This window comes from Sus scrofa, unplaced genomic scaffold (assembly GCF_000003025.6).
Source record: "Sus scrofa isolate TJ Tabasco breed Duroc unplaced genomic scaffold, Sscrofa11.1 Contig1202, whole genome shotgun sequence".
Classification (NCBI taxonomy): Eukaryota; Metazoa; Chordata; class Mammalia; order Artiodactyla; family Suidae; genus Sus; species Sus scrofa.
The window spans coordinates 14,238-28,116 of NW_018084832.1; the positions used below are offsets into that span (position 1 = coordinate 14,238).

The 13,879-nt window shown below is 42.3% G+C and overlaps 1 protein-coding gene across 1 annotated transcript; it reads right to left on the bottom strand.

Moving 5' to 3' along the window:
• Positions 1-3,459: 3,459 nt before the first annotated feature.
• Positions 3,460-13,445, bottom strand: LOC102165749 (vomeronasal type-2 receptor 116-like). The gene is given in 5 exon segments (XM_021081031.1): positions 3,460-3,689; positions 3,692-4,306; positions 4,309-4,371; positions 12,324-12,492; positions 13,416-13,445. Coding segments are annotated over 5 exon segments (1,107 nt in total).
• Between the last annotated feature and the right edge of the window lie 434 nt (positions 13,446-13,879).

The following is a 13,879-nucleotide window of genomic DNA, read 5'->3' on the forward strand; positions in this document are numbered from 1 at the left end:
GCATTTGACAAAGTTCAACATCCATTCATGATTAAGACCCTCGCCAAAGTGGGTATGGAGGGAACATTCCTGAACAAAATCAAAGCCATTTATGACAAACCCACAGCAAATATAATACTCAATGGAGAAAAACTGAAAGCCTTCTCACTCATATCTGGAACAAGACAGGGATGCCCACTCTCACCACTGCTCTTCAACATAGTTTTTGAAGTCCTAGCCACAGCAATCAGACAAACAAAAGAAATAAAAGGCATCCAAATAGGAAGAGAAGAGATAAAACTGTCACTGTATGCAGATGACATGATACTATACCTAGAAAACCCTAAGGACTCAACCCCAAAACTGCTTGAACTGATTAATAAATTCAGCAAAGTAGCAGGATATGATTAACATTCAGAAGTCAGTTGCATTTCTGTATACCAGCAATGAAATATTAGAAAAGGAATACAAAAATACAATACCTTTTAAAATTGCACCTCACAAAATCAAGTACCTTGGAATACACCTGATCAAGGAGGTAAAGGACCTATATGCTGAGAACTATAAAACTTTAATCAAATCAAAGAAATCAAAGAAGATGTAAAGAAATGGAAAGATATTCCATGTTCATGGATTGGAAAAATCAATATTGTAAAAATGGCCATACTACCCAAAGCAATCTACAGATTCAATGCAATCCCTATCAAATTACCCATGATATTTTTCACAGAACTAGAATGAACAATCCAAACATTTATACGGAACAACAATAGACCCAGAATCGCCAAAGCAATCCTGAGGAACAAAAACCAAGCAGGAGGCATAACTTTCCCAGACTTCAAGAAATATTACAAAGCCATAGTCATCAAAACAGTGTGGTACTGGTATCAAAACAGACAGACAGACCAATGGAACAGAATAGAGAACCCGGAAATAAACCCTGACACCTATGGTCAATTAATCTTTGACAAGGGAGGCAAGAACATAAAATGGGAAAAGGAAAGTCTATTCAGCAAGCATTGCTGGGAAACCTGGACAGCTGCATGCAAAGCAATGAAACCAGAACACACCCTTACACCATGCACAAAAATAAACTCCAAATGGCTGAAAGACTTTTTTTTTTTTTGGTCTTTTTGCCATTTCTTGGGCTGCTTCCGCGGCATATGGAGGTTCCCAGGCTAGGGGTGGAATCGGAGCTGTAGCTGCCAGCCTACGCCAGAGCCACAGCAATGCTGGATCCAAGCCACGTCTGCAACCTACACCACAGCTCACGGCAACGCCGGATCCTTAACCCACTGAGCAAGGGTAGGGATTGAACCCACAACCTCATGGTTCCTAGTTGGTTTTGTTAACCACTGCACCACGACGGGAACTCCCTGAAAGACTTAAATAGAAGACAGGACACCATCAAACTCCTAGAAGAGAACATAGGCAAAACATTCTCTGACATCAACATCATGAATATTTTCTCAGGTCAGTCTCCCAAATCAATAGAAATTAGAGCAAAAATAAACCCATGGGACCTAATCAAACTGAAAAGCTTTTGCACAGCAAAGGAAACCCAAAAGAAAACAAAAAGACAACTTACAGAATGGGAGAAAATAGTTTCAAATGATGCAACTGACAAGGGCTTAATCTCTAGAATATATAAGCAATTTATACAATTCAACAGCAAAAAAACCAATCCACCAATGGAAAAATGGGCAAAAGACCTGAATAGACTATTCTCCAAAGAAGATATACAGATGGCCAGCAAACACATGAAAAAATTCTCAACATTGCTAATTATAAGAGAAATGCAAATCAAAACTACCATGAGATACCACCTCACACCAGTCGGAATGGCCATTATTAATAAGTCCACAAATAACAAGTGCTGGAGGGGCTGTGGAGAAAAGGGAACCCTCCTGCACTGTTGGTGGGAATGTAAACTGATACAGCCGCTATGGAGAACAGTTTGGAAATACCTTAGAAATCTATACATAGAACTTCCATATGACCCCACAATCCCACTCTTGGGCATCTATCCGGACAAAACTCTACTTAAAAGAGACACGTGCACCCACATGTTCATTGCAGCACTATTCACAATAGCCAGGACATGGAAACAACCCAAATGTCCATCGACAGATGAATGGATTCGGAAGATGTGGTATATATACACAATGGAATACTACTTAGACATAAAAAAGAATGACATAATGCCATTTGCAGCAACATGGATGGAACTAGAGACTCTCATACTGAGTGAAATGAGTCAGAAAGACAAAGACAAATACCATATGATATCACTTATAACTGGAATCTAATATCCAGCACAAATGAACCTTTCCACAGAGAAGAAAATCATGGACTTGGAGAAAAGACTTGTGGCTGCCTGATGGGAGAGGGAGGGAGTGGGAGGGATCGGGAGCTTGGGCTCATCAGACACAACTTAGAATAGATTTACAAGGAGATCCTGCTGAGTAGCATTGAGAACTATGTCTAGATACTCATATTGCAACAGAACAAAATGTACACATGTAAGAATAACTTGGCCCCCATGCTGTACAGCGGGAAAAAATAAAATAAAAAATAAATTAAAAAAAATAAAAAGCACAAAAAAAGATGTGATCCAAAACCACAAATCTACATTTTAGTGAAAAACATATTAGAAACATTTCCACCAAATACAAGAACAGAAAGCTCACAGTTCCTACTACTATTAAGCACAGTGTTAAAAACTCTCATTAAAACAATTGTAAAGAAACAAGTATCTTGAGCAGAAAGAAACCTCCTATTATTTTTCATACCTTAAAAACCAAACAAATCAGCTTACAAGTAATAGGAGACAAAGTGTGAGCTCAAAAAAGAACAAGAAACAATGCATTGCCTAGCAACACAAATAACCATTCAGAAAATAAAACTTAAACAAATAAAATGAAAAAGCTAAGATAAATGGAGATCACCTGCATACCTGAGTGGGAAACTATTGCAAAGACAACAGTCCTTCTTCAAATTAATCTATGAAATGAAAATTATTCCAATTCAAAAGTTTGACTGTGCACTATGGAACTTGCCAAGACCATTCAGAAAGTCAAGTCAAAGAGAAAATTGTTAAGAATTAACAGAAAATAACTGCAAAACAGCAATACTGAAAAACAGCTGTTATCAGCTGTCAAGACATGTTATGAAATCTAGGAGTGAAAAGAACGAGGTATTCATTCAGAGAAAGAATCAATGAAAGAAGAGTGAGCGCAGAACAGAGATTTATATCCAGGGATGTAATTTATCATAACCGAGGCTGCCTTTCAAATCAAGGGAAAAATGATGCCAGAATAGTTAGGTACCCATGGGAAGGTGTGTATGGGCAACTCTTCAAAGATTTGTTTAATTTTTAAGCTTCCTAATTGTCTTAGCAAACACACACACACACACACACACACACACACACACACACACACACACACACACACACACACACACACCATCCTAGAATATTTATTTTCCCCCAGAGTTGGTTCTGTCCCTTAGTCTTGGCAGGATATTCCTCTTCAACCTGAGGAGGATATGACAGCACTTGGGGGTAAAGATGCACTCCAGTAACCAAGCACTGGAAGCCAAGAAGCAAAAGACCTCCACCACTACCATGACCTTCCCCTTGGTGCCACTGTACACAGGGAGGAATGTGATCCAGACACCACAGAACACCAGCATGCTGGATGTCAGCACTTGGCTTCAGTGAAAGTGTCAGGGAGGATCCTGGCCAGGAAAGCCAAGGAGAAGCTCAAGAGGGCCAAGGAAACCCAGTATCCTAAGGAAAGATACAACATCATGGCAGAGCCCTTGTTGCACATGACAATCAGGGGGGCAGACTCCGAATGTGCATCTTTGTCCATGAAAGGGGGAGAGGTCCCCAACCAGACTGCACAGAAAGTCCCTTGAATCAAGGAGCAGATGGCAGTAAGGGCACTGGGGGCCCCTGAGAGCAACCACTGCTGCATCGTGCTCCCTGGGGTTGTGACCTTGAAAGCCAGGACCACAGTGATGGTTTTAGCCAAAGTGGTGGAAACGGCCACAGTGAAGATGACCCCAAAGGGCATTTGCTGGAGGAGGCAGGTGGCAGTGTTGGGACGGCCAAGGAAGAGGAAGGAGCAGAGGCAACACAGGATGAGGGAGATGAGCAGGATGTAGCTGAGAGCCTGGTTATTAGCTTTGACTATGGGGGTGTCCCTGTGCTTCACAAAGACCCCAAGAGCCCCAGCTGTGAGCACAGACAGACCAAGGGCTGTGCAGGCCAGGACCATCCCCAGAGGATCTCCACAGGCCAGGAAGTCACCACCTTTGACAGGCAATGGTCTTGGTCACTATTAGGGTACTGATCCTCTGCACACCTCACACATTGCTTCATATCTGGCAAGAGAAGTGACGTGCCATTACCGTGGGTTCAGTGATTCTCATGAGATCTTCACATACTCACATTTGCCCAGATGACTCTAATTTAACAGCAAATAAAGAACATGACAGAGAGAAAAATTCCAAATTCATGCTGACTAGTTTTGCTTGGTATATCAAAGGCCAAGGAGCCCAAACAGCATCTGTTTTGTTGGTGTTCATATGCCAGAGAACAAGTTTTTTTTTCTTTGAAATTGAAATGACAGGGATTCTCTTGTGGCTCATCAGGGTAAGACTCTGGCATTGTCAGTGCAGTGGCTTGGGTCGCTGCTGTGGCCCTGGTACTTCATATGCCATGTGGGACCAAAAAAATAATTACATCCAACTATTTAACTTAAATATGATCAGAGTAGGACATGCCCTGGGTTCATTCACTGAAAAGCAAGCATCTATTGTCAGCCTGCTGTGACCCAGCTAATATCCCAGGCTTTGCAGATCTAGAGAGGACCAAGACACACCCTCACTTCATGTATTTTGATAGTATTTCTGCTATATCCACACCACTGCAAACTCTGTCCTAGGCACGGTCACTTTCACTATGGTTCAGATTTGGGTAACTGAACAGTTACTTTAACAGAGTATCTCCCCAGTGAGGCTCCCTGCCTTCTGCCTTGAATCCCTGTCATCTATCATTTATTCAGGCAGCTGTGAACATTGCTCTTGTTTAAATACTTTGATATTACTTTCTTGATTCAAATGCCACAATTATTCTCAAGTTCTTCTACGATGTGATTCTCAAACATGAGCACCCATTAGCATCCTATGGAGGGCTCCTTAAAACAGTTTGTTAGATCCTGCCTCCTACCAGAGTTTCTGACTGGGAAACCCCACATTTCCATTTCTAACACGTTCGAAAGTCCTGCTGATGCTGTATACGTAGGACACTGAGAACCACTGTTCTAGACTGAATCCAAACTCCTAGCCATGCAAAAAGCTCTGTAATTATCTACCTTCTGCCTCCCTTCCTGCAGTACCTTTTTGCGGGGTGGGCGTAGTGGAGGCTAAAGAATCCAACTTTAATCTGCATGTGTGATACTTCAGGCAATGTGCCTGATGGAGTATAACTATTCAGTTTTCACAGAATCTTGGGAGTTAGGTAGATAAAAGCAACTGCTTTGCAGAAGAAAAGAATTTAGGCTTAAAGGGCTGACATAAGTCATCTGAGATTCTGGAGGTAGTGGGAGCAGGGCTGGTATTAGACTCAGGACCAAGGGGCAGATAGGTCACTAAAGGGGTGATATTGAAGCCAGATTCTCTTTCATGCACCAGCCCTGCCCCTGCCTGACCCCAGATGCCTCTGTGAAGTTGTACCTCTGGCCCACTCACATTTGTCAGATTCCAAAGCCTATGATCATTCCCTCCCACACCTTTTGCTAGTTTTCATGTTCATCACAACGTTTTTCTCTTAAAAAGCTCTCATTCCCTTAGAATTACAGGGTTCAGAGAAATTTCTGTCTTGTGATACTTTTTTCTTGAGAGGAATTTCTCGAGATTTAATTTCAGAAATGTATCACGAAAAAGAAAACCATAGGCCAATCTCATTTATAAATACAAAAAAGTAAAATTTAAATAAAATCTTAGAAAAGTTGATCCGTTTCATTAAAGAGCACATCACAGTCAGTTAGGGCTTTTTAAATATTTCAAAGCGACACATTTGAAAGAATATTCAACATCGTGTCAGTCAGAACTGAGTACACAAGGTCCAAATACTGGCAAACATTTTACGCTGAATTATACTAAACAAAAGCAATAAAATTCTCCAGGTTTCCTCATTAAGGCCAATTATGGGATAGTTCAAAGTGAGTGAAACTTACCTGGTTCCCGAAGGTTTCCTGGAATCCTCAGGTCTTGTCTGCACCTCAAGTCCTTTTGAGTGAGCAGCTTTTTGAGCCCCTTCCTGACTCCCAAGACCTTAAGAGGTGTCTCCCTTCAGCTCAGCATGCTCCTGGATTGTGATACCTGTGTGTATCACAGGGACATTCGCTTCTTCCTGGGATGTCACGTCCTCTGTTGCTACACGTGACTAATTATAAACCCCTGTCTCTAGACGCAGCTGGATTCATCTCACCTGAGTAGCATTCCTTGCCTGTGTAAGGCTTATGGATACCATAGTTTCCCAGCACACCCCATGTTTATAATCTTGTTTTACACTTTCTTTCCCTTTTCTTTACATTCTGCTGATCTCATTGGGCCAGGGATGTTCAGGAAGAGTGTGGTTTATTTGCAAGAGAATAGGATAAGATTTGGAGTTAGAAGTATTCAAATTTTGGAGCTCTCATCTTGGTGAAGTGAAAACGAATCCGACTAGGTTGCAGGTTCAATCCTTGGCCTCACTCAGTGAGTTAAGGATCCTGCGTTGCTGTGAGCTGTGGTGTATGTTGGAGATGCGGCTAGGATCTGGCTGTGGTGTAGGCCGGCAGCTGTAGCTCTGATTACACCCCTAGCCTGGGAACGTCCATATGCCACAGGTGTGGCCCTAAAAAGCAAAAAAAAAAAAAAAAAAAAAAAAAAAAAGTATTCAAATTTTGGATTCTTGACTCTTTCAGGGTCTGATCTTACCCATTTTTCTAAAAAATTACTCAGTACCTGGAAACCATGCAAGAGGATGTCAAGCCATGTCAGTGGCATCTGGCAGCATCATTTACCAAGCCAACTCAAGGCTTATTTATTTATCCAACAAAAGGCTTCTCTTTGGCTTTGGAATTTCCTGTTTGATTGGAGCTCAAACACTGTGAGGGTGCAGGTTCATCTATACATCAGATGAATCAGTAGAAAGAAAAACCCCAAGATTATGTTTTTTTGTAGCATAGTACTCGTTTTTCCCTCTGACACATCAATTGTGTTCTAACATCCTTTTGTTGGTGTTCTATTGTCAAAAATGCTTTTATTATTATTATTATCCTTATTGTTATTATTATTATTATTGTCTTTTCTGGGGCCGCACTTGTGGCATATGGAGGTTCCCAGGCTAGGGGTCTAATTGGAGCTGTAGCCACTGGCCTACACCACAGCCACAGCAACGCCAGGTCTGAGCCGCGTTTGCAACCTACACCACAGCTCATGGCAACACCAGATCCTTAACCCACTGAACAAGGCCAGGGATGGAACCCGCAACCTCATGGTTCCTAGTCAGATTAGTTAAACACTGCACCATGATGGAACTCCCAAAAATGCTTTTACTAATGATCTATATAAACCCGTTTCACTGAAAGCCTTGGAAGCAGTCGTATTGATGTATTTGTTCCACAAAAATCTTTGCAACATGTTTATTCCATATTTTTGGGAGTCCTGGGTTTACCTTTCCAAAACCTATGCTCACAGTAAAATGACAATGATGTTAACAGCTACTCCCACAGGATTTTTTTTTTAATGGAAAAATAGGGGTATGTGGGTATGTATCTGTAACACAGTCTCCCAATCAATGCTATCGGCAGTTCCCATTCTTCCCTGGCCGTGGCTACCACATCTAATAGTCACTCACTATATATTTGTGGATTACATATATTATTGAATACAAAGCCTGTTATTTGTTGAAACTGACTAAATTATCAACAATGAGATGGGGCAAAATAGGCACACTTTTACCTTCAATAAGCTTAGGGTTTAATTGACGCTGAAAATGCCATGTTTTGGTCAGTTTTTCTAAAGCTATGTAACTTTTTCTTTTTTTTTTTGGCCTCACTCATGGCATGTGGAAGTTCCTGGGTCAGGGACTGAACCCATGCCAGAGCAGCCACCCAAGCCACTGCAGTGACACATGGGATCCTTAATCCTCTGCACCACAGGGGAACTCCTCAGCTATGTAATTTTTAATTTAAACTTCTAATTTTGAGGAAATTGTAGATGACATGCAGTGGTTGGCAAGATGCAGGGAGATCCGGTGCAGACTTCACTCACTTTTCCCCAGCGGTAACATCTTGCAAAAACGGTTCAACATGGGAGTTCCCATGGCGGCTCAGTGGAAACGAATTGGGCAATATCCATCAAGTTGTGGCTTCTATCCCTGTCCTTGCTTAGTGAGTTAAGGATCCAGCATTGTGGTAAGCTGTGGTGTAGGTCACAGAAGCAGCTCAGATCTGGCGTTGCTGTGGCTGTGGTGTAGGCCGTTAGCTGTCTAGCCTAGGAAATTCCATATGATCATGCCACAGGAGTGCCCCTCCAAAAACACCCCAACAAACAAACAAATAAAAAAAAAACCCACAGAAAACAAAATGGTTCAACATCACAACTGGGAAATTCACACAGCTATTTATTCACTGCTATAAACACCAGTTCTTTCCTGAACCTTTTTTTTTTTTGTTTGTTTCAGATGTGTTCATAATTGCACCTTATAGCTTTTTTAGGATAATTACTTTAAAATATTTCTTTAAAAAAAAAAGGGAGTTCTGGTCTTGGTGCAGCAGAAATGAATCTGACTAGGAACCATGAGGTTGTGGATTGGATCCCTGGCCTTGCTCAGTGGGTTAAGGATCTAGCGTTGCTGTGAGCTGTGGTGTAGGTCGCAGACTCAGCTTGGATCTGGAGTTGCTGTGGTTCTGGCGTAGGCTGGCAGCTATAGCTCTGATTGGAACTCTAGCCTGGGAACCTCCGAATGCCATGGGTGCAGCCTTAAAAAGACAAAATAAATAAATAAAATAAAATATTTCTTAGATAAGTCTGACATCCCAGTGATCTTGCTCTTACTGTGAGCTGAATGACTTTACATTTGGTTTGAGATCTTCCTGGTTTTCGTTCTGATGAGTGATATTTTAATGAAAACCAGACCATATTGGGTATTGTGTTGTCAGGCTCTGGATTTGATTGAAACCTTCTGTTTTGTGTGGCTTCCTTTGACATTGCCCTGGCTGGAAAAGGGTGGGGAACACTGCCGTGTTTCCGCCCGGGTGGGGACAAGTCCACATTTCCCACTCAGCCTCTGTGGGCACGTGAGGAGGGGAGACCTCCTTACTTCTGAGGAGCTATGGGAGGGTGACTTCCCACTAGGCCTCCAGGGACACCTCCCCTGCTTCCCTGTGGCTCCCAGGATACCAAGGGCATGGCCTGGTAACTCTGGCTCCATATGGCCCAGGAGGGGCGGAGCTCTAGTCACCCACCTGCAGGAGGGGCCTGGTTACTGCCCTTGCTGAGGACGATCCCACCTCCCCACTGGACCTGCTCTAATGCTCCATGTAGGGGCCTCCATGGGGGGGGGGGTCTCACTGCAGCCTGGAGAGCCTGGAAGTCCAAGCTCGCTTCTGGGCCTTTCTTGGTAGGAGGGGCCACAGATATTCTGTGATGCTAGAGTAGAGCAGTGACCATCTAAAAGTCTTCTGTCCTGGGAGTTCCCTTTGTGGTTCAGCCAAAACAAATCCATAAGGAAGCAGGTTCTATCCCTGGCCTCGCTCAGTCTCAGTGGATTAAGCATCTGGCATTGCTGTGAACTGTGGTGTAGGTCACAGACACGGCTGTTTGTAAATTTGTTTTACATTTATAATTAAATTAAAAAAATTTTCTTTTTAGCAGACTTTGGTACTTCTTGTAGTTTATGACTAAATATTTTAACTGTGTAGCTATGCTATTGGAATGTTTTCTGGTGTAAAGTTAATATTGTTATTACTTGTCTATGGAAAAGCCATGGTGCTTTGTGTACTTATTTAGATTCTGGACTTGCTACCAAATAGTAGCAAAAAATGGTCATTTTTGTCTTTTTTTTTTAAACAAGTGTGTTTGAACCACATTGAAGAAAGTTTACTGCTTAATAACCTTCAGTATCTTAAATGGGTTTTTCTCCCTATTGCTCTCCTATGTAATTATTTTCTTTGAACATTTTTTTTTCTTACAGAGGAGATTTAGAGTAATTTTGCCTGGCTTTAAATGAGGGTTCTGGCATTGTTATTTAAAATTTCGTTAAGCCTATGAATTCTTTCAGAATATATTATGCTGTTTACAGAAATCCAAATACCTATTCTATCAAATAAAGATAATGTTACATAGACAGGAGGAGTCTTTTACTCAGGAAAGAGGAAGGACATGGAGTGTAGCAGAAATAAGAGAAGTGAATAGGTGAATTCAGGAGAAATTGTATTTTGCAGCCAGGTTTGTGGATATAGGGAGAGAAAGTAGGCAGAACTCTGTGGTGGTCAGTGTACTTTTGGTGCCAAATGTGTGAGAAGCCCTGGACATAGTAAACATCAGATCAAGCAAAGCAAAGTTCTCTTTTGTCAGGGTGCAGGATCTACTGCCAGCTGCTGTGACAAAGGGAACTCAGCTGGTGACAATGAGATTCTAAACAGAAAATAGGACAATAAAGCCAACACGAATTCAAAGTGAGCCAGTCAGCAGCCAAGTTCACACAGGGTCTTTGCAGAAAGGATGGGGAGGAAAGAATCTGCGTTTCTCTAAAATGATTCATGTGCACTCGGGTGCTTCAGGGAGCTCCTGGGTCCACACCTGAGCTGACACTCAGTGAACCGAGTAGTAAGTCATATCTGGTGTTTTCTATGTCACACCATCAAACTCCTGGAAGAGAACACAGGAAAAACATTCTCTGACATCAACCTTATGAATATTTTCTTGGGTCAGTCTCCCAAAGGAACAGAGATCAAAGCAAAAATAAACCAATGGGGCCTAATCAAACTGACAAGCTTTTGCACAGCAAAGGAAAACAAAAAGGCAACTTACAGAATGGGAGAAAATAGTTTCAAATGATGCAACTGACAAGGGCTTAATCTCCAGAATATACAAGCAATTTATGCAACTCAACAGCAAAAAAGCCAACCACCCAATGGAAAAATGGGCAAAAGACCTGAATAGACTGTTCTCCAAGGAAGATATACAGATGGCCAGAAAACACATGAAAAAATGCTCAACATCACTGATTATAAGAGAAATGCAAATCAAAACTACCATGAGATACCACCTCACACCAGTCAGAATGGCCATCATTAATAAGTCCACAAATAACAAGTGCTGGAGGGAGTGTGGAGAAAAGGGAACCCTCCTGCACTGCTGGTGGGAGTGTAAGCTGGTACAACCATTATGGAGATATCTTAGAAATCTGGAGGTATGGAGGTATGGAGGTATCTTAGAAATCTATACACAGAACTTCCATATGACCCCACAATCCCACTCTTGGGCATATATCCAGACAAAACTTTCCTTGAAAAAAACACATGCGCCTACATGTTCATTGCAGATCTATTCACAATAGGCAAGACATGGAAAAACCCAAATGTCCATCAACAGATGACTAGATTAGGAAAATGAGGCATATATACACAATGGAATACTACTCAGCCATAAAAAGAACGACATAATGCCATTTGCAGCAACATGGATGGAACTAGAGACTCTCATCCTGAGTGAAGTAAGTCAGAAAGAGAAGGACAAATACCACATGATTATCACTTATATCTGGAATCTAATACACGACACAAATGAACCGTTCCACAGAAAAGAACATCATGGATTTGGAGAATAGACTTGTGGTTGCCAAGGGGGAGGGAGTGGAGTGGTTGGGGAGCTTGGGGTTAATAGATACAAACTGTTGCCTTTTAGCAATGAGATACTGCTGTGTAGCACTGGGAACTATGTCTAGTCACTTATGATGGAGCATGATAATGGGAGAAAATAGAATGTGTACATGTATGTGTAACTGGCTCACCATACTGTACAGTAGAAAAAAATTGTATTGGGGAAATAACTATTAAAAAATAATAATTAAAGAAGGTCATGCTAAGGGTCACAAAGATGAGTAGGAATAAAAGAAAGAATATATTCTCCTAGGGAGGATTATTATCTTGAAGAGTGAAATTACTGAGTAAATGAAAGAAGATCTTGAATAATACTGTCCTATTCTAGGTCCTTCCCATTTGTGGGGACAAATGGGCATAGAGTGGAGCGGGTGAGGAGTAGAGTCCCCAGATCAGTACCTGTGGCATTGGACACCTCCTTCTCCAGGCAGTCCACGCAGTCAAAGCAGCAGGCAGCCTTTCCCCACTGGGGAGCTTGCCTCCATCCAGGGCCACAGCTTCTGCTGCACACGCAGTGAGGAGTCTCAAGAAATCCGAGGAAAGTCTTGTTAAAACCTGTACATGTGATCTAGTCCTAGGTCCCCAGAGTGTTTCGGGGACAACCAACAAGTGTGATTTTTAAAAAAGCAGCCCATCCATTTCCTGGCCTGGATGCTTTTCTCTCCTGCATGAAGCTAACTACCGAATGTTAGAGGTAAAGACTTGATTAGATGTATTTTCCTCCATGTGTCAGGCACTAGTGAATGGACAACTATTCAAGGTGGAGGGAGCTGAGACCATTTCCCAGGTTGGAAGTGGGGGGGTCTGTGCTTCTCCTATTGAGCAGGCGGAGGTCACCAAGGGCTCATGCCCAGGCTGTTCTAAAGAGCTACATGTCATCAATATGCAGCAATGAAACTGTGTCCAACCAACCGCTTTAAACCCAATGGCCCACTCTAACAACTCTTCATGTATGGAAACATCTGGACCACATGGAGCCTGGGGGACAAATTGTCCTACTATCACCTGAAGTTTATGTCACATCCAATAACATTGCATTGACATAGTCAAGTCACATTACAAGCTTAAAGTCAAGGGTTAACTGATGTTAGGTGGGCTGGTAGTCATGCTTCATTCCTTCCCTATGTGGCTGCCTCTCAACTCAAGTGAGATCATGTATTTCTCTTCCTCTTTATCTCACCTATGGCTCTTTAGATCCCATCCTGAGTGACAGGAGTCAGTTTCCATCTCTCTATCAGGTGGCCCCCAGAAACACTGCACTGGCCCTTGACGTGGTCTTGTTGATGCTGCACTTTGATTGGACCTGGGTGGGGCTGGCCATTTCCAAAGACAGGAAAGGGGTTCAGTTTTTCTGGGATTTGAGAGGAGAGATGGAGAGGCATGGCATGTGTGTGGCCTTTGTGGAAATGATCTTACAGAGAGATATAATATATATCTTTATTAAATGAAGGAACATAACCTTGGCTTCTCTATACACTCTGGGCGACTCACCTTCAGGCCAATGGTGAGAGCACAGTGCATAATAAAAGCATTAGTTGGTCTCATGTGATCAGCTCTGGCAAATAGCCACAATGCTAATGGGCAGAGTTCCTCACTCCTACTCCATGCCTCTTGCAGTTTGCTTGCTGGCAGTGATGACAGTATGACATAGAAAAATGGCACAAATATGACTTATTACTCAGGTAATTGAGTGTTGGCTCAGGTGTGGATCCAGGAGCTCTCTGGAGCACACGAGGGCACGTGTATCATTTTAGAGAAACTTGAATTCTTTCCTCCCTTTCCTTTCAGCAAAGACCCTGTCCAAATTTGGCTGCTGACTGGCTCACTTTGAATTCGTGTTGGCTTTATTGGCCTTTTTCTGTATAGAATTTCATTGTCACCAGCTGAGTTGTCTTTGACAGAACAGGTGGCCATAGATCCCATGCCCTGACAAAAGAGATTTTTCACTTTGCTTG